The sequence below is a fragment of the Eublepharis macularius genome, chromosome 2 (genome assembly GCF_028583425.1).
Source record: "Eublepharis macularius isolate TG4126 chromosome 2, MPM_Emac_v1.0, whole genome shotgun sequence".
Lineage (NCBI taxonomy): Eukaryota > Metazoa > Chordata > Lepidosauria > Squamata > Eublepharidae > Eublepharis > Eublepharis macularius.
In genome coordinates this window covers 141,621,881-141,642,586 of record NC_072791.1, presented here as the reverse complement: position 1 = coordinate 141,642,586, position 20,706 = coordinate 141,621,881, and the positions used below count along the sequence as shown (strand labels likewise).

The 20,706-nt window shown below is 47.3% G+C and overlaps 1 protein-coding gene across 1 annotated transcript in view; it reads left to right on the top strand.

Annotated features, from left to right (window-relative positions):
- Positions 1–20,706, top strand: part of LOC129323476 (sodium/hydrogen exchanger 10-like) — a 430,138-nt gene that overhangs the window by 315,667 nt on the left and 93,765 nt on the right. Inside the window, exon 17 of the mRNA XM_054970016.1 lies at positions 5,425–5,476. Coding sequence (XP_054825991.1) covers positions 5,425–5,476 — 52 coding nt within the window. The remainder of the gene's footprint in view (positions 1–5,424; positions 5,477–20,706) is intronic.

Genomic DNA, 20,706 nt, shown 5'->3' with positions numbered 1-20,706 from the left:
AGAAATATACTGTCAGCCTAACCTGTTACCCAAATAGGTTTCCTTAATTAGTTGGGGGAATTAGCATTAAACAGGGCCTTTTTTTCTGGGAAAAGAGGTGGTGGAACTCAGTGGGTTGCCCTTGGAGAAAATGGTCACATGGTTGGTGGCCCCGCCCCCTGATCTCCAGACAGAGGGGAGTTTAGATTGCCCTCCGCAGCGGCGCGGAGGGCAATCTAAACTCCCCTCTGTCTGCAGATCAGGGGGTGGGGCCACCAGCCATGTGACCATTTTCAAGAGGTTCCAGAACTCCGTTCCACCGTGTTCCAGCTGAAAAAAGCCCTGGCATTAAAGTAGATATAGCAAGAAGAGCCAAAGGGTGGTGGATAAAGGATAGGTTGGTAGGGAGTCAGGGATCCTGATCCTCTGGGGGTGAGGGAGATATGGCAGTGGGACTCAGGCCAAGATGAGAAGGACATGATATGGTAGAGCTCAGTGTCCTTCCAACCAGTGTCCCATCCTGAGAAATGCTGGGTGTGGAGTTAGGAAATTTAGCCCCCATTCGACACTGCTGTTGTGCAATACCAGGTCCATAAATAATAAAACCAGAATGCTGCATGATTATTTTGCAGCGAATGATATGGACCTGGTGTGTGTGACTGAGACCTGGGTAAGGGAGGGCAAAACAGTTGCCTTGGAAGAACTGATCCCCCCCCGGGTCGGTCCTCCATCAGTCCCAAATGGGTGGCCGGGGGGGAGGGGTGATGAGCCTTGTCCAAGAGTCTTTCTCCTACAGAACACTCCCCACCCCAGAGATCTCTGGTATGGATTGTGTGGGCCTAGTATGGGGTGCCGAGGAGAGTTTGGCTATCTGTGTGGTGTACCGATCGCCTAGCGCACCAGCAGATACCCTATCACACCTGTTGGAGGTGGTAGCAGGGTGGGCCTTGGAGTATCCGAGACTGATAGTGCTGGGAGACTTCAACGTCAATGCCAATGATGCTGCCTCTACTCGGGCTGCGTACCTGGTATCCTCCATGGCCGCACTGGGACTCTCTCAGATTGTTTTGACCCCCCACGCATCAAGCAGGCCACACACTGGATCTGATCTTTGGGGAGGGGATAAATGTGGTTCTGGAAGCAGTTTAACTGGTGCCATGGTCAGACCACTTGGTTCTGAAAGCTCGGCTGGATATGCTGGGGGTCCCCCTGCAAGGGCGGTGAGCTTATTTATGCTAACCTGTGGAGACTTATAATAATAATAACAACAACAACAACAACAACAACAACATTTGATTTATATACCGCCCTTCAGAACAACTTAATGCCTACTCAGAGCGGTTTACAAAGTGTTATTATTACCCCACAACAATCACCCTGTGAGGTGGGTGGGGCTGAGAGAGCTCCAGAGAACTGTGACTCGCCCAAGGTCACCCAGCTGGCTTTCGTGGAGGAGTGGGGAATCAAACCCGGCTCTCTAGATTAGAGTCCCATGCTCTTAACCACTACACCAAACTGGCTCTCCATGGATCCAATTGGTTTCCAGAATGCTCTGTGGAATCTGATACTCCCTGGTGGTCCATTGGATGAGCTGGTGGAAGACTGGCAAGTCCATCTTTCTGAAGCCATTGACAAAATCGCCCCGTTGCCCTCTTCGCCCCCGCACCAGATTGGCTCCCTGGTATACAGACGAGCTATGATGGATGAAGCAGGAGCTGAGACAGCTTAAGTGAGGGTGGCGGCAATGTCACAACGAAGAAGCAAGATCTTCTTATAGGACATTTATGAAAGCCTATGAGATGGCGGTGAAGGCTGCAAAGAAAGATTTTTACGCAGCTTCCATTGCAACAGCTAGCTCACGCCCAGCAAAATTATTTAATGTGGTTTGGTCACTGGTCTCCCTATCAGGGGGAGATCATCAAATTTTGAATTCGGATATTAGCTGTAAGGCTTTTGGGAGCTTATTCGCTGACAAAATCTTGTCTCTCCGCCATGACTTGCCGGCCACAATTGACACAGTACGTGAACTAGAGGCCCCTTGGCTGTCTACTGGGATGATATTAGATCATTTCAACCCACTCTCCGGGGATGAGATTGAAAGGACCCTGCAAGCAGTGAGACTTACCACGTGCTCTTTGGACCCATGCCCATCATGGCTGGTGAAGTCCAGCGTAGATGGGCTACGGACTGCCCTGAAGGCCATTGTCAACATGTCCTTGAGCTACAGGATTTCCCCCAAAGCCTTGAAGGAAGCTGTGGTTAGACCTCTCTTGAAGAAGCTATCTTTGGACCCCACTGACCTGGTCAGTTACTGCCCAGTTTCAAACCTTCCATTTCTGGGTAAGGTGATTGAGCGGGTGGTGGTGGAGCGGCTACAGGGTTTCCTGAATGATTCCTCATCCCTAGATCCCTTCCAGTCCAGCTTCCACCCAGGACATGGGGTGGAGACATTGCTGGTCGCCCTCATGGACGATCTCTGCAGGCAGCTGGATCATGGCGAATTGGCGCTACTGATACTACTGGATTTGTCAGCAGTATTCGAGATGGTTGATTACAATCTATTGACTCACCGCCTCGCCGATGTGGGGATATGAGGGACTGCCTTACAGTGGCTTGTCTCTTTTCTCCATGGTCGGGGACAGAGGGTGGCACTTGGGGAGAAATTGTCATCCCGCCACCCATTGGTGTGCGGTGTCCCTCAGGGGGCAATACTCTTCCCATTACTGTTTAATGTTTATATGTGCCCCCTCTCCCAGCTGGTGTGGAGTTTCGGACTTGGGTATCATCAATATGCTGATGACACCCAACTATATCTGATGATGGACAGCCGGCCCGACTCTGCCCCAGATGTCTTGGAGCGTGCCTTCAAAGCTGTGACTGGGTGGTTGAAGCAGAGTCGGTTGAAATTAAATCCCTCAAAGACGGAGGTCCTGCATGTGGGTCTGGGGGTCATGGGCATGGGACTCCAGCTCCCTGCTCTTGATGGAGCGCTACTTGCACCAGTTTCAAGGGTTAGGAGCCAGGGGGTGATCCTGGATGCCTCCCTCACTATGGAGGCACAGGTCACAGCTGTTGCCTGGTCTTCATTTTTCTATCTAAGACAGGCCCGGCAGCTTGTCCCCTACCTAACAACCCATGACTTAACTGCAGTGATCCAAGCAATGGTTACCTCTAGACTAGACTACTGCAACTCGCTCTACGCAGGGCTTCCCCTGGGCCTGATCCAGAGGATACAGCTGGTCCAAAATGCAGCTGCACGAGTAATTGCAAGGGTCCTGATTAGGGAACATATAACACCTATACTATGCCAGCTGCACTGGTTACCAGTTGAGTACTGAGTCTGGTTCAAGGTTTTGGTGTTGACCTATAAAGCCTTATGCAGACTGGGCCTAGCATATCTGCAGGACTGCCTCTCCCCATATGTACCCCAGAGGATGCTTTGTTCAACAAATAAAGAACTGTTGGTGGTCCCTGGCCCAAGGGAGGCCTGCCTGGCCTCGACCAGAGCCAGGGCCTTTTTGGTCCTGGCACCAACCTGGTGGAACTCTTTGTCTGAGGAAACCAGGGCCCGGCGGGATTTGTTATCTTTCCACTGGGCCTGTAAGACAGAGATGTTCCACCAGGCATATGGTGGAGGCTAGGTTGGCCCCCCCACTGGCCACACTAAAGATCTGTCCACCACCCTATATATGAGCCTATATATGAGCCAGGGCTTGAAAAGCAGTATTTTATCATCGCCGTCTGAAGAGAAGCTCTATTGTATTTATTGTATACAGTTGTTTTAATGTTATTTGTATAATGTTTTATCTATTTTTAACTGTTATTTATGTAAATTGAAATGTTGTACTCCGCCCTGAGTCCACCTGGCGGGGAAGGCAGACTAAAAATCTAACAAACAAACAAACAAACAAACAAACAAACAAAAACAAACAAAGAGGTGACTAGGTAAGAGGTCACCCCCTTACATACATGAGATTCAGATCTTGGAGTCAAGTTGCTGGTGTTACATGGAGCTCTACCCATGTAGGGAAGTGTCTTATTATTTGATTGACTCTACTTAATACAGCTAATGGCAGTCCAGGAAATTCAGGACTGGCATAATGCTACTTTAAAAAATAATGAAAATTAACTGAGTACTAGTCTGGCTTTCAGGATGGAAACGTTTTCATCGCTTGCCTTGTTTTAATAGCATTGTCACTGCTTTAAATATTTGAGCTGGGGGTAAGATAAAAATAATAAATAATTATAAATAAATTTTAAAATAAAAATGCTCTATTATCACCAATGACAATAGATATTACAAGTAGGATACCCTCTAGGGCTTCAAGGAACATCTCATTCCCCCCTTTCCCACTATTTCCATTTCCCTTGAAATCCCCCATAGCCTCTTGCTTCCTTTTCTCCTTCCCACCCACCAGCCAACCCACTTTCATCTGCCCCTCCCCCTGTCTTCAGCTTTTGCTTCTTCCCTCCCCTTGGCAGCCTCTACCTAGGATAACTATAAACCAGTTTCATGGTACCAAGCTGCAGGCTGAGCCCAGGTGCATGTTGGCATATCTATAAATACTTAAAGGGAGGCGCTTCATTTCCCCCTGTATCCCCTCCCACACACTATTTCCTCTTTTCCTCCTCCTGGCAATCCCCATCCCCTTACCTTTCCCCTGCTTCCTTCTCACTTTTCCACCTACCCACCAATTTACCTTTTATCTGCCCCTCATCTACAGTTATATTTACTACTTCATTTATATTCCTTCTTTCTCCACAATGAGAATCTAAAGCAGCTTACATCATTCTCCTGTCCTCTATTTCGTCCACACAACAACCCTGTGAGGTAGGTTAAGCTGTGAATGTGTCACTGGCCCAAGGTCACCCAGTGAACTTTTATGGAAGAATGGTTATTCAAACCTGGGTATTCAAGATTCTAGTCTGAAACTCTAACCACTAGATCCCATTGTTTTTTGTGCAGTGGCTGCTGTTGAACAGCCAATCCTAGGTAAGTAGTTGGTCCTGGGTGAGTTAGGCAAGTCAGATAATAGCAAGTAGCCTCAGTTGCTGCCAGGCCTGGCCCTCATGAGTCCTCCCTCAAAGGCCAAAACAGCCCGGGAAAGGGCCCTTCCCCTGCTTTTTATTGATAGAAACCAAGGCTTGAATGCTGCAATACTGTTGTGGTTACCTAGCTACAGCCACTGAGTGCCTTCATATATTACAGCTACATGTGCTTTTTTTAGACTTCAGATTGTTCCACAAATCTGGGGCTTTTCTCAGGTTCATTAAAAGATCTGGCTTGTCTGTTCCTGGCCCCAGTCTCCTGATTTATGTGTCCACAGACGGGCCCACATTGTGAATTAGATATATTTATTATTGTCTGGTAATAGTAGAAATAATAATTATGATGGAATGTGTATTTTACTTAGCATAAAATAGTTCCTTTTTTTTAAAAAACAGGATTTAAAAAAAATATTTGATAAGAACAAACAGGAAGCCATGAAGGAGTTAGGTATGCATTTATTGAGTTATCTTTACATTACAAATGTCTGCGTTGTAATCAGGGCTTTTTTTCTGGGAAAAGAGGTGGTGGAACTCAGTGGGTTGCCCTCGGAGAAAATGGTCACATGGCTGGTGACCCCGCCCCCTGATCTCCAGACAGAGGGCAGTTTAGATTGCCCTCTGCGCCGCTTGGCAATCTAAACTCCCCTCTGTCTGGAGATCAGGGGGCGGGGCCACCAGCCATGTGACCATTTTCAAGAGGTTCCGTAACTCTGTTCCCCCACGTTCCAGCTGAAAAAATGCCCTGGTTTTAATTATTATTTCTGTTGAAATAATTTACATTTATTTAGCAAAAATATCAAAAGTTTAAATACATTTTTGAGGAAAATTTAAAGTGCTAAGACACAGGGCCTGAATTTTTGTGTGACTATGAGTATTTTTGAAATGTTTAGAAAGTTGTATAACCCACTATCCTAATTGGCTACCATGGGGGTGGGGCCAATGACAAGGGAGGTTTCACATTTAAAGCACCACTCAGTAGACTAGTGTAATGCTTGACATAACATATCATCTATAAACTTATTTTTTTTCTCCTTTCTCTTTCATTATATGTTCTGGCTCTTTACTTCCATGTTTTGTAGTTGGGGCTTCTCCTCCTCCTTTTTGCTCCTGGTGGAAGTGTATATATAGCAGAGTAGTTTCAAGCAAACACATGTTCCTAATAAAGATCAACAGACAGGCTGAGAGCTAATTACCCATTAAGCTGTGGCTCTTGTCCACATTTCTTTAAAGGAGGCTGGAGCTATGTTGCCCTCCCTCATCAGTTGCCATCACTGCAACTTTGCCATCTTCTTACCACCTTTCACACATCTTGAAGCTAGTTGGAGAAACGATTCGGGAATGCAGTGAAGGACAGAGAAATTTAAGAAAAGGCTGAAGAGAAAGGGGACAAAAGGAATGTGAAAGTTATCAAAGGAAATAGTCAAAAGGAGGGGATATGAACAGGCCTAAGAATTAAAAGAATAAGAAGACTTTAAAAGGGGTATTGAAGAAATGTGGAAAGAATCAAGAAATTCAGGTTTAAGTGTTAAGAAACATTTCAGCAAACATCATGCTGCTCATGGGCACCACGCTGATGATCACTGTTGGATATTAATATTATTTGAGTTGGGTCATACAATGCACAAGTGGAAAGAGTTCATGCAAAGGGCTGTTCCCTGCCTTCCCCCTGTGCCCAATATCTCTTGCACTCTTGAGAGAAAGTATGCCTATCAAAATGATTCTCCTCAATCCTATTAAACTTATCCAAAACAACATATTTTTGATCAAATTTGTTCAAAGAATTACAGTAAGGAAGGGAAATACAGAAAAAAATCTCCACCATGTGACCAATCGATCCACCTCTATGAATTGCTTGCACTGGATTTTTTTTAGAATCAAACATATTATTTATTCAGTTTTTGAGTATTACTCAGGCTCTGTGAGTGTATGAACAACATTGCACAAACAAAGGTAGTTTATTGTGTATGTGGCTGTGTGCAAGGATGGGACTTGTGTACACTTCCAGAAGTCTTGGAGGGCACCTCCCGTAATAATTAGAATCAGAAGATTTTTATGCCCTGCCTTCCGACATAGGAGCATAAGAGTTGATCGTCTCTAGCTATCATCCCTAGGGCAGAAGGGAATTACATAGTAAGTTCAGTCTTTCTGTCTATTGCCTTTACCTTAGTTCCAAGGAGCTTGGGAAAGAAATAGTCCTCAGAGGAAAGAGGAAAAGCACAGTGTCTTGTAGTCCCTCATTACACCATAACATCACCTCCCCACCAGCTTAGCTTCAGAAAAAGGAACACTTCTGAGGGCTTATCTAAATAATGCAAGTGATATGAGTTGAGTCAGATGTCCCCTGTCCCCATCCCACAATCACACAGACTCCCAGAGACTCAAGTTAAAAAAAACATTTGGTTGCTTGATGGAGCTTTGAACACTGTGGGGTACTTCTGCTTTCCTTCCCACACAGCTTTCCCTAGCAGAAATGGCTATAAGGGGGCTGTTTGCCCCTCAAAGGAAGAACCAAACAAGGCCCCCTTTTGGCCATTTCCACTAGGGATCCCTGATCCTGCTCATGTGTCATGTCACATATATCAGTATCATTGAGATGCTCCCTCAGGTACAAGGTAAGTGTTAAGGAAGCTGTCTTTCTCTTCTCTCTTGCTGTAAAAATGTGAGGACAAGCCAGCTACTACCCTTTAGAGGTGTGCACCAAGAAAATTTCCATATCAGTTTTGTTTCCAGGATTCTGGAATAATTCTGTTCCATTACTGGTATGTTTTGACTTGAGGTGGTGCTGGCTTGGATCTGATCTGTTTGGTTCATCATCGTTCTTCTGTTCAGTCCCACACTGAGGACAGCAGACGTGCAGGCCAGCCACAAAAATATTTTTTTTCTAGCTTTTAAAATCTGTAAGGGGGCACTCAGCCTCTATTGCACAAGCACAGTGGTTTTCCTGCCAAAAACGTGTGTCAGTCTGTGGAAAGCAGGATACTCTGATTTCATCTCCCACCCCTTGCAGCAAGAAATCCAAGGTCTCTTGAGTCAAAGGTTATTTATTGAGAGAATATATATTCAGAAGGTACAAGTGTCCATAGATAATCCAAAGGCTAAAAGAAGCTTTGGCTGTACACAGATCTCTTGTTGAGAATGACGTGTTAAGTGCTTGCTACAGTATATCACCCATTTCGCCCAGCCCCCACCCTCGGTGTCTACCCGGCTTGTACGGAAGGTGGGAATGTGAAAGGAGTTGTCTCAAGGTCTCTGCAGTGAGCCTTCCTAGATAAGGCTGGCTTGGGAACCAAGCTGCTCCTGTGAACATAAACAATACTGGAAAATACATCAGGCAAGCAATATGGAAGAACTGTGGGTAACAGACCTGACATTTCTGCCCCTCCAAAGGCCTCCCCTCACCCACCAGACCCCATCTTATCGGGGTATCTTTTGTGGAACTTGGCTATGAGCTTTGGGGCATGCATGTGGGAGGCTTCTACCCACTCTCTGAAGCTTTCATCAAAGTCTTTCCCTCTGATAAGATAATAAAGTTTTTTGTGTTTTATTTTGGAGTCCAGGATTTCTTCCACTTCATAATGGACTTGTCCGTCGATGAGTGTATGATGGGGGACTCCTTTCTCAGGATGCCACTCATCAGGTGGAGGTGCTTTCTTTAATAGACTAAAGTGGAATGTTGAGTGCATTTGGTGTAGATTCTTTGGCAGTTCAAGTTCCACTGTCACCATCATTAATCACTTTTTTGATTGGGAAAGGTCCCATATACTTAAGTCCTAACTTTTTGCATGGCTGTTCACTTCTGAAATGTTTTGTGGATATGTACACTCGGTGTCCAGGTTGCAATCTCCATTGCTCTGCACGATGGCGATCTGCATACTTTTTGTAATCCTCTTTGGCTTTTTTCAAAGATTTTTGGATGATTTCCCATTGTTCTGTAAGGGAGGACCACCATTCTACCAGATCTCCTTGTCTTTGCATTCCAGGATTAGTTTCAAAGGGTATAGCTTGTCCTTCATATCCTTTACTTTGAAGGGGGATGCTCCTATAGAACTGTGTATGGCGTTATTATACGCATATTCAGCAAAATTGAGAAAATTGACCCAGTTGTCTTGCTGGTAGTTGATGTAGCATCGAAGGAATTGTTCCAGCACTTGTTTTGTGCATTTCGACTGGCCGTCAGTTTGAGGATGATGGACGGAGCTTAAACCCTGTTCAATGCCCGCCACTTGAAGTAGCTCCCACCAGAAGTTGGCAACGAATTGTACACCTCGATCTGATATTACTTTGAGAGGGAAGGAATGCAATCTGACTATGTGTTTCATGAACAAGATAGACAGTTTCTTTGCGGTGGGAATAGTGGTACATGGGATGAAATGAGCCTGCTTGGAAAATTAATCTACCACCACTAGAATACACGTGCACCCCTTTCAGGGGGGCAGATCTGTTATGAAGTCCATGGAAATTACTGCCCAGGGTCTAGAGGGGGGTCTCTAAAGGTTGCAACAGTCCCAGAGGTTTTCCCCTTCTAGATTTGGCCATTATGCAAATTGGGCAGGAGGAAACATATTGGGAGACATCTTGTCTCATGTTCGGCCACCAGAATTGATGTTGGACGAGGTGGAGGGTCTTAAGGTAGCCGAAATGACCAGCTAATTTGGCGTCATGGCATTGCTGGAGAATTTCTTTCCTTAAAGTTAAGGGGATGTAGAGTTTAGTGCCTTTGCACCACTCGCCCGCCTCTGTTTGCTTGAGTTCAGTTTTGGGCACTTCCTCCCCCTCTTTTTCCACCTCGCTTTTAACTTTCTCCCTCCATTCACTGAGATCAGGTTTTGGGCTGATTTGCATTTTCACTGCTTTGCTGCGAGTAGTCACCGCCCCTCCCAATTGGGTGGGTGAGAAGACAGTGTCAATGACTTCCTCCCTTTGGCTATCGTGTTGGGGCATGCACGAAAGGGCATCCGCCAGGAAGTTGGCCCTCCCAGGGAGATAGTTTAGAGTGAAGTTGAATTTGGAGAAGAATTCTGCCCACCGGAGTTGCTTAGCAACACTCCAGAATTCTGCCCACCGGAGTTGCTTAGCAACACTCCAGTTCCTCTCCACATCTGTAAATTTCTTTGAGAGATAGGCACAGGGGCATAACTTTTTGGCTTTGTCCTGCTGTAGTAACACCCCTCCCATTGCTGTGTCGCTCGCATCGACCTACACAATAAATTTGCGATTCTCATCCGGATGCTGTAGTACCAGTTCGGATATGAACTTGTTTTTTAAACATTCAAAAGATTGCTGACAGTCTGTGGTCCAGTCCAATTTGGGGTGGGTTTTTTTCGCTTGCGAGTCCTTTCCCTTGGTTTTCAGTAGATCTGTCAAGGGTAAGGCAATTTGTGCAAAGTTCTCTATAAAGGGCCGGTAGAAGTTAGCAAACCCCCAAAATGACTGTAATTGCTTTCTAGTGTTGGGGGCTGCCCATCTATTAATGGCTTGGACTTTTGCTGGATCCATTTTCAGCCCTTGGCTGGAAATGCGTTAGCCTAGATAGTCTAATTCTTCCTTGTGGAACTCACATTTGGACAATTTTACAGGCAATTTGTGTTTTATTAGCACCTTGAGCACCTTGCGAACTAGTTCCACATGTGACTTTTTATCTTGTGTATAGATTAAAACGTCCTCTAGGTAAACCACCACTCCCTTGTACAGGTATTCATGTAGCACTTCATTGATGAGCGTCATGTATACGCTTGGAGCCCCTTTCAAGCCAAAAGGCATGACCAGATATTCATATTGTCCCAATGGTGTATTGAATGCCATTTTCCATTCATCCCCTTCCCTTATTCTCACATGAAAATAAGCATCTTTCAAATCTAATTTAGAAAAGACTTTACCTTGAGCCACCACGCTAAGCAAGTCTCGAATCAGAGGGAGGGGGTAGGCATTAGACAAGGAGACCGCATTAATTCCCCGGAAATCTGTGCAGAGTCTTAGTCCCCCATCCTTTTTCTTTACAAATAGCACGGAAGCAGCATGGGGAGAGCTAGCAGTTCGGATGAATCCTCTCTCCAAATTTTTATCAATAAACTTTCTCAATTCCTGGCATTCTGCTGGGCTCATGGAATATAACTTGCCCTTGGGCAGTTTCTCTCCTGGCACAAGATCAATGGCACAATCCATATTGCGATGGGGGGGGAAAGTTCATCCGCTTCCCTTTCACTAAATGCTTGTGCGAGGTCTTTATATTCGCGGGGAACGATCACCAGGTCTTCTTCCGTCAATAAGACAACTTCTAAGGAGGAAGGTGCCGCCCCGCCCCATGTTTTATTCCACCCATGTTGGTGACATTGATCCCGGCTGAAGATCACTATCCCCTCCGACCATTTAATGTAAGGGTTGTGGTCCCAGAGCCAGTGGCTGCCAAGGATTAATGGGTATTTGTCCACTTGGCTGACTATATAGGGTTGGGCTTCCCAATGTTTTCCCATTCCAGTCGGCACAGGTTCCATTTCATAGGAGGCAGGGCTCATGTTAGACCCATCCATTTGCTCAAAAACTATGAGATCTGCTAATTCATGGCTTTCCAAGCCCAACCCATTGACTAAAGCGGGTGAAATGATATCACGGGAACACCCAGAATCTATGAGGGCTTGCACTCTTATATGTGTTCCTCGCTTAGGATTTACAAGTACGACTGGCATGAACAATATGGCCCCCCTTTCTCTCACCTTTGCAGGGGTGGATTCTTCATTGACCTGCTGTTGGGGCCCCTTTACGGCAGATCCTCCTCATTTCCCGACTGCACGGTCATCTCACCCTCTGTGGTTCGATAGGAACTCTCGCCTGGTAGTTCCTCCGCTTCCAGCCCTGTGTCGGGCTTTCCCCGCTGCACAGGAGGTTTCCGTTCTGGTCTGGCAGTACAAGGGGCCGGTGTGGGCCTAGTCGATGCAGGTTCCGAAGGAGTTCTGAGAGGACATTGAGCTGCGAAGTGCCCGCTACTTCCACACTGTAAACACAGGCCTTGCCTCCAAAGGGTGTCTCTGGTTCCCCGAGCTATCCCCGTTCCCATAGGGATTCCGCAGCCTCTGCCTGGTGCGCTTGGCGCCCTTCTCGCACTGCCGAGTTGGTGTTGTTTTATGAGGCGGACGACTTTGGTCTGATTTTCCACTTCACATGCTAGTTGAATCCATCCTAGGAGTGTGGGCGGGTCATCTTGCATTAAGGCTCTGTCCAGGAGCTCTGGGTTTAATCCATTTCTGAATAGTTCAATTTTCATTCCTTCATGGTAGGTCGGGCATTTGGATGCCAGCTGGCGGAATTTAGCCGCATATTCCCTTACAGACTTGGATCCTTGTCGAATGGCTTGTAGTTCCGTGCGATCCCTCTCGCTTTCCAGTGGATCTTCATATTGAGCCCTTAATGCCACTGTAAAAGCTTGTAAGTCCCATAGTTCAGGAGCCCCCATGTCATAGAGTGTCACATACCATTCCGCGGCAATCCCTTCCAGTCGGGATGCCAAATGAATGACTCGACTTTGCTCCATGGGGAACAGGTGCCTCCACTCATTAAAAAATTGCAAAGCTTGCACAATGAAAAATCCTAGCTTTCATGGCTCACCATCGAAAGTAACCTCAAGCTTAATCCATCCCATGGGTAATTCTACCCCCCTGGCTCTAACTTCCCCTTGCGCTCCGCCAGGAACTGGAGTTGGCCTTGGTTGGGGTAGAGGCACAAGACCCCTGAGATCCCTTGGGGCTGGGCCGGGCAGTACTCAAGTTGGTACCGGTTTATACCACGGTGCCGGTACTGGAATTGGGGCCGGTGGAGCAACTGGAGCTGGATGGGGGATGGTTGGTTGACCAGAAGGCATAGCTGCCCCCCGTGGTCGATCTCTCGGCGGGCCAGGGTAGGGCCCAGGCGGTGCTGTCGGCTATCGCGGCCTGGGTACCGCCACACTTCTCCTGCCGGAGGGTGATAATGCCCCCGAGGCCCTCAGGTCAGCCTGGCCAGCAGTGTCTGTTTATGTGCTCACTGGTACTAGTGGGGGTGGAGGTGGTAAAACTGCAGGCAGGGGTTGAGGGCCAGCCGGCTGGGCAAGCATTAGTTCCATCAGTTGGGCGGCTTGTGCTAGTTCCCCCCTCATGGCCTCCACTTGCACCTCCAGAGTGGCATAGCGGGCCACCTCATCAATGGGTCCTAGTTGCCTTCCATCGCCAGGATTTCCTGATGCAGTCACTGCAGCTCTGAGGAGTCCCTCCTCCCAAGCTTGTTGCATTCTCAAGGCCCAGTCCCACTCCTCGATCGGGATAGTAGGTTCCGTCCCTGCTCCGGAATCTGGTGTAGTTCCCGTCGGGTCTGCTAGTACCCCCGAATTCTGGGTTGTACCCGCTCCAATAGGAGTCCTGGAAGCATCATGGTACTCGCTGGAGTGGGACGATGTAGATCCAAGGGAGCCCTCAGTGAGGTCTCCCCCAACTTGTACATCCTGAGGCGCCGATTGCGCCATTTCCACCGTGCTTAGGCGGCCGGCTTGGTAGTCCTGAAACACTGTCCCTCCAGCCTCTAAAGGTATTAATGGGCATTGGATTCCAGAAACACTGTCCACCCAACCCTTAGTAAGGCCTGATACCGCTAGCAAATCGTGGCGCATAACTTGGATTTTCTCCATAAGGATATCCAAACGATCCTCTGATTGGCTCTGTCCTGCCTCCAGAGTAGTAGGGTCTGTGCGCCTGGCCTCCACATGTTCCCAACTTTGGAGTTCTTGTGGCGAGACCCACTGTAAATTGTAAGAAGGGATTTCTCTCCCCATTTCACTTTCAAGCAGTCCCTGCTCCTCCACATAGCAACCGGCCAACTCAACCCACCGGTAATTAGGTGCCATGCTCAGCATTGCTGGGGGGATTGCTGCTGTAGACGTTTGCAGCATTTCCCACACGCGATCTCCTCCTCACGATTCCACGATAGGGGAGAGGTGCGGGTCTAAGCTGCTGAGACCCATCCCAGCCGAATAGTGCGTAAACAGAGTCCCTCTGCACCGCTCTCTATCCTCTCTTGGTCGGGGGGCCCATTGTCTTGGTGTAGGTATGGAAGTCCACATCAACTGGGAAGCTCCCCTCCTGGAAATTGCTCCCAGGTCGGCCCACGACACGTCCCCAGCCGGTGCCAGTGGGTAGCTCCCAGATGGTTGGATGGAAGATCCTCCTGCCACCTCTCCCTGTTCAGACGGTTCAATTGGTGTAATTGGTAGCCATCTCTCCAGGGTGTGGGGGTTGGGAGGAAAAAGTAGGATTCTCAACAATATGTCAGTCTATGGAAAGCAGGATACTCTGATTTCATCTCCCACCCCTTGCAGCAAGAAATCCAAGGTCTCTTGAGTCAAAGGTTATTTATTGAGAGAATATATATTCAGAAGGTACAAGTGCCCATAGATAATCCAAAGGCTAAAAGAAGCTTTGGCTGTACACAGATCTCTTGTTGAGAATGACGTGTTAAGTGCTTGCTACAGTATATCACCCATTTCGCCCAGCCCCCACCCTTGGTGTCTACCCGGCTTGTACAGAAGGTGGGAATGTGAAAGGAGTTGTCTCAAGGTCTCTGCAGTGAGCCTTCCTAGATAAGGCTGGCTTGGGAACCAAGCTGCTCCTGTGAACATAAACAATACTGGAAAATACGTCAGGCAAGCAATATGGAAGAACTGTGGGTAACTGACCTGACAACGTGGTTTGTGAGGCTGAGCACTCCAAATGCCATCAGTTTTTCTTTTCCCACCAATGAGAGAGGTTCTTTCTAGCATTTCTTTTTCCTTCAGTGTTCACCAGATGACTGGTGAACCTGGGCTGAGGCAAGAGCACAGGGTGGTGAGCTGCTGCTAGAAGGTAAGGGTTTTTTGTCTTTCTGCCTTTTGCCTTTCCTAGCTACTGTGTGAGAAGCTGAGGGTGAGTGGGTTCTGTGTAGCTTGCTAGAGAGTAGTTCTGGTTAAGTTCTGTGTGGGGCTGTTGGGGGCTGAGTGAATTGCTGTTGTTTGCTGCTGGTTGCTGTTGCTCTTGGTTACAAGCCCCACCCCCTACTGTCCTGGGGCTCTGCTGGGCTAAGCAGGAAGTGACCTTTTGAAACAAAAGGCCCCTCCTTGCCAGAGGAGAGCTAAAGGGCTCTTGGCCTGTGGCTCTTCGGCTGGGGATCTGCCTGAGGGACCTGAAACTCTGCTGAGAGTACTCTGGGTATATATTTGGAAGGCAATGATGTCTGCTGAAGCCCCCTTCGCAGTCACCTGCATGCAGTGAGCCATGTTTGTTTTCCTCCCAGAAGAGAAGACGGAGTTCACTTGCCAGAAGTGTAAACTGGTCAGACTTTTAGAAGAAAAGGTTCAGAGCCTGCAGGAGAGGATCACCACCCTTCAGGAAATCAAGAGAGGGGAGGATTTTATTGAAAAGAGCCTGGGGGTTCTGTACAGCCCAGAAGAGGAAAGTCAAGGAGAAGAAGAAAGAGTCGATCACCCTTCTGAGCCTCCTCTCAGATCTACGGTACAAACCCAAAGACGTCAACGAAGAAGATGCTCTGGTCCACTTGAATTCAAGAATCATTTTGAAGTGCTAGAGATGGTGACGGAGATGAGAGTGGAAGGAGAACTGCAAAGACCTGGAAGAGGGTGTGTAGAGGATATAGGGCCATGCGGAAGTGGAAAAAAACGGAAAGTGGTAGTCATCGGGGACTCTCTGCTCAGGAGTATGGAACGCCATGTCTCTGGGCCAGATCCCCTATTCCAAGAGATGTGTTGCTTGCTGGGGGCCAGAATTCAGGATATTACCGACCAACTGCCGAAACTCATCAAGCCTGCTGATAAGTACCCATTTGTGCTGATTCATGTGGGAACAAATGACACGGATACGAATACTGTTGCAAGAATTAAAGAGGATTATGAAGCTCTTGGAAGGCAGTTGAAGACATTGGGGGCTCAGGTGGTATTCTCTTCTATCCTTCCAGTAATAGGAAGAGGAACACGCAGGGAGCGGACCATACTTGAGGTGAATTGTTGGCTGCGATGGTGGTGCTGGCAGGAGCGCTTTGGGTTTTGGGACCATGGGATGGGTTTTCTTAGAGAAGGCCTTCTAGCACATGATGGGCTTCACCTTTCAAGGGCAGGGAAGAAAACGTTTGGAACGAACCTGGAGAACTTCATCAGGAGAGCTTTAAACTGATGCCGCAAAGGGAAGGGGACGATCGACATGGGGATTTCAATGACAAAGTGAAAACAGTGGGGACCCACCTGGGTAGGACAGGTCAAACAAAGGTACAAGGCTACAAATGTCTATATACCAATGCCCAAAGTATGGGTAATAAGAAAGAAGAGCTTGAGCTTCTATTACAAACAGAGGGCTATAATATAGTAGGGATTACTGAGACTTGGTGGGATGATTCCCATGACTGGAATGTGCTAGTGGAAGGGTATGAGTTGTTCAAGAAAAACCGGAAGGGTAGAAGAGGAGGTGGAGTGGCGTTGTATGTGAGGAGAGGGCTTGATTGAGAAGAAGTTATGGAGAATGGGGTGGACAGTCCAGTGTAAAGCATATGGGTAGAAATAAGGGGAGGAAGGACAAAGGGTATTATTGTTGGAGTCTGCTACTGACTACCTAAGCAGCGAGAAGAAATGGATGCAGCCCTCTTTGAACAGATTGGTAGAGTACCCAGACATCAGAACCTTGTAATTATGGGTGACTTCAACTTCCCCGATGTGTGCTGGGAGACAGGCTCAGCAAAGCGTCATGAATCACGCAATTTCCTGACCTGCCTGGCCGATAACTTCCTTTTTCAAAAGGTGGAGGAAGCTACAAGGGGCTCGGCCATACTAGACTTGATATTAAGCAACAGGGAAGAATTGGTAGATGCGATGAATGTGGTGGCGACCTTAGGGGGCAGTGACCATGTCCTCCTTGAATTCCAGTTGCTGTGGGGGGCCAAGGAAGTTCATAGTCAGACTTGTAGGTTAGATTTTCATAGGGCCAACTTCAATGAACTCAAAGGCTTGATGAGAGTCATTCCATGGGGGAGTGTGCTAGAAGGGAAAGGAGTGAGTGAAGGGTGGGCCCTTCTCAAACATGATCTTTTGCAAGCTCAAGCCCTCACTATACCAGCAAGATGGAAACATGGTAAGGGCTCCAAGAAACCGATGTGGATGTACAGAGAGTTCCAGAATAAGCTAAGGGAGAAAAAGGAAATGTTCAGGAAATGGAGAGAAGGACAGATCTCTAAAGAGGAGTATATGAGGGTTACTAGGTACTGCAGATCAGCCATTAGAGAGGCCAAAGCTCAGTATGAGCTGGGTCTGGCCAGGAGGGCTCTCTACAATAAGAAAAACTTCTTCAGATATGTGAGAAGCAAACGTAAGGTAAAAGAGACAATTGGACTGCTGTTGGGAGTAGATGGAGAATCTCTGATGCAGGACAGAGAAAAAGCAGATGGGCTTAATGACTTCTTTGCCTCTGTTTTCTCCCTGAAGAACTCAGGCACATCTAGAGATAGTAGAAAATGACAGGACACCTGAGTGGCTAGTCGACATTGACAGAGAGGTTGTGTAGAGGCATCTGGCTGCACTGGATGAATACAAAACCCCTGGGCTGGATGGGGTGCACCCAAGGGTGCTGAAAGAACTTTCTAGAGAACTTGCAGAACCCCTGTCCATCATCTTCAAGGCCTCCTGGAGGACTGGGGATGTGCCACAAGATTGGAGAAGAGCGAATGTTATCCCAATCTTTAAGAAAGGGAAGAAGGATAACCCGGGAAACTACAGGCCAGTCAGTCTGACTTCTGTTGCTGGGAAGATACTAGAACAGATTTTAAAGGGATCAATCTGTAAGCATCTGAAGGACCGCTCAGTGATCTGGGGAAGTCAGCATGGTTTTGTCCCTAACAGATCTTGCCAGACCAACCTGGTTTCCTTCTTTGATCGAGTGACCAGCTTACTGGATTGGGGGAACTCTGTTGATGTGATTTATCTGGATTTCAGTAAAGCTTTTGATAAGGTCCCCCATGACATTCGGGTGGGCAAACTGGAAGACTGTGGACTGGACTATAGGACAGTTTGGTGGATAGGGAACTGGTTAGAGGACTGCACCCAAAGAGTGGTGGTTAATGGCGCTTAATCAGATTGGAGGGAGGTGTCCAGTGAGGTGCCGCAGGGCTCGGTTTGGGGCCTGGTACTTTTCAATATTTTTATCAATGATCTGGATGAAGGAGTGGAAGGGCTGCTCATTAAATTTGCTGATGATACCAAATTGGGAGGAGTGGCAAACACCCAAGAATATAGAATTAAAATTCAACAAGACCTGAATACTCTGGAGAAGTGGGGAGCTGTGAATAGGATGCAATTCAACAAAGACAAGTGCACAGTATTACATCTGGGCCACAAAAATGGGAAGCACAAATACTGGATGGGGGATACACTTCTGGGCAGTAGTATATGTGAAAGAGATCTTGGGGTAAGAGTGGACTGTAAACTAAATATGAGCAGGCAGTGTGATGCGGTGGCAAAAACGCCAATTCAATCCTGGGTTGTATCAAAGGGGCCATAGCTTCGAAATTGCAGGAGGTCATAGCCCCTCTCTATACTGCCTTGGTCAGGCCACACCTGGAGTATTGTGTGCAGTTCTGGAGGCCTCAATTCAAAAAGGATGTGGACAAAATCGAGAGGGTGCAGAGGAGAGTGACGAGGTTGATCAGGGATCTGGAGACTGAGCCCTACGAGGAAAGGCTGAGGGCTTTGGGAATTTTAGTTTGGAGAAGAGGAGATTGAGGGGGGACATGATTGTATTATTAAGTACAATATTTAAGTATTTGAAAGGCTGTCATTTGCAGGAGGGCAGGGAGCTGTTCCAGTTGGCAGCAGAGGGCAGGACCCAAAACAATGGGCTTAAATTACATGCACAAAGGCTGGATATTAGGAGGAACTTTTTCATGGTCAGAGTAGTTCAAAGGTGGAATCAGCTGCCTAGGGTGGTGGTGAGCTCCCCTTCACTGACAGTTTTCAAGAAGAGGCTGGATGAATATTTGTCAGAGATGCTTTAGGCTGATCCTGCACTGGGCAGGGGGTTGGACTAGATGGTCTGTATGGCCCCTTCCAACTCTATGATTCTATGACTCTCGTAAGCATGTCTCAGAAATCCCTATTTAAAAAATCTTCATAATGTGGGACCAAAATGACCCAAACTGATAAACATGACCTTCACTATTTGTCTTGGCAAGGCCCATGTGTCGGGATGTTAACACTACCAAACATTCACTCCCAAAGCCAGGAGTGACAGCAGCTCTTTGGGAGAAGGTCTTATCAGGCCCAGAGGAACTAGCAGTAAAGATATCTGCTGAAAATGGGCCATTGTCCCATACGGACTCATCTACCCTGGTTCCCCTAGGACATCCATTGGATCCGATAAAATGATCTTCAGTACCAGACTCTCGCTCGAGTGCCAGCAATCCTTTGGTCGAACTCCTGAGCATAGGAAACACCGTTCCCTGGATCCTACTCACTTGGAATGTGCTGTCTCAGAGCCAGCTGCTAAAAAAGTGAAAGGCAAAACGAAGTACCATAAGTGGTCAGCATCTGCCTCATGAAGTGAGCATGACTCTTCTCCATCCTTACCTCCAGACATTATTCCAGAAGAAGACATAATTGAACCAGCTCACACTCTTTCTCCACTTCGAACTGATTCCCTTCATGAAGGTGACATGGAGTTTCCACCTTCAGAGGATTTTCCAGTTCCAGGCATAACTATGGAACTGGCAGCAGGTTTGTTCCCTTCCCAATATCCAACCCTCAACAGTTATTTTCAATGCAATGCCCCCAGCAAGTTGGAAGTGCTCCACCAGCTTTGCAAGTACTTCCATCCTGGCCATTGGTCCCAGGGGCAGGATCAGTTAACAGTTGGCAGGACATTCTTAAACAGCTACAATCTGCTTCCATTTTTCCTCAACTTCAGGCTTTTCCTCCTGCTTCAATTCCACCAGCTCTGAGACTTTGTCTTTTCCATCGGTTCCGGCATGGCCCTTGGATCCAATCTCTTCAGTTCTAATTATTACCACCCAAGATACCTCTTCAGTTCCACATGATCAGTTCTGGCATTGATGAGGAGGATATTGCCTCACAATCCAATTTAACTTTGGATCTAGCCTCCGATCTGTCCAAGGAGAAGGTGGGTGACATGGGGTACATTTCCCTGAACAAGGACTATCAGCTTTTCTCAGAGCAAATGGTGTGTATGGCCAGGGCTCTTGAGCTGATTGTATTGACTTCCTCCTCCAAATCGAACAGCAAGATCTTGCAAGCCTTGTACTCTAATTCCTCTGCCTCAATAGCCTTCCCACCCGTGCAGAACTTGTTGGACATCACACATATGGTGTGGCAGACCCCTGCATCCATCCCAGCTACATCTCATAAAATGAAGAATTATTACAAGCTTAAGTCGCATGACTGCCCTTTCCTCTTCAGTCACCCTTGACTGCCTTCTCTAGTGGTAGAAGAGGTTCAAGCCCGTTACTGTCATGGCTCATTATCAGCATCAGCTGATAGAGAGGGTAAAAAGATAGATACTGTCAGCTGTACAGTCTATTCCTCAGCCGTTCTCAACTTTAGAATTGCACATTACCAAGCCATTATGAGGTCATATAATCTTTTCTTATGGGACAGACTCTCGAATTGCATTCAGA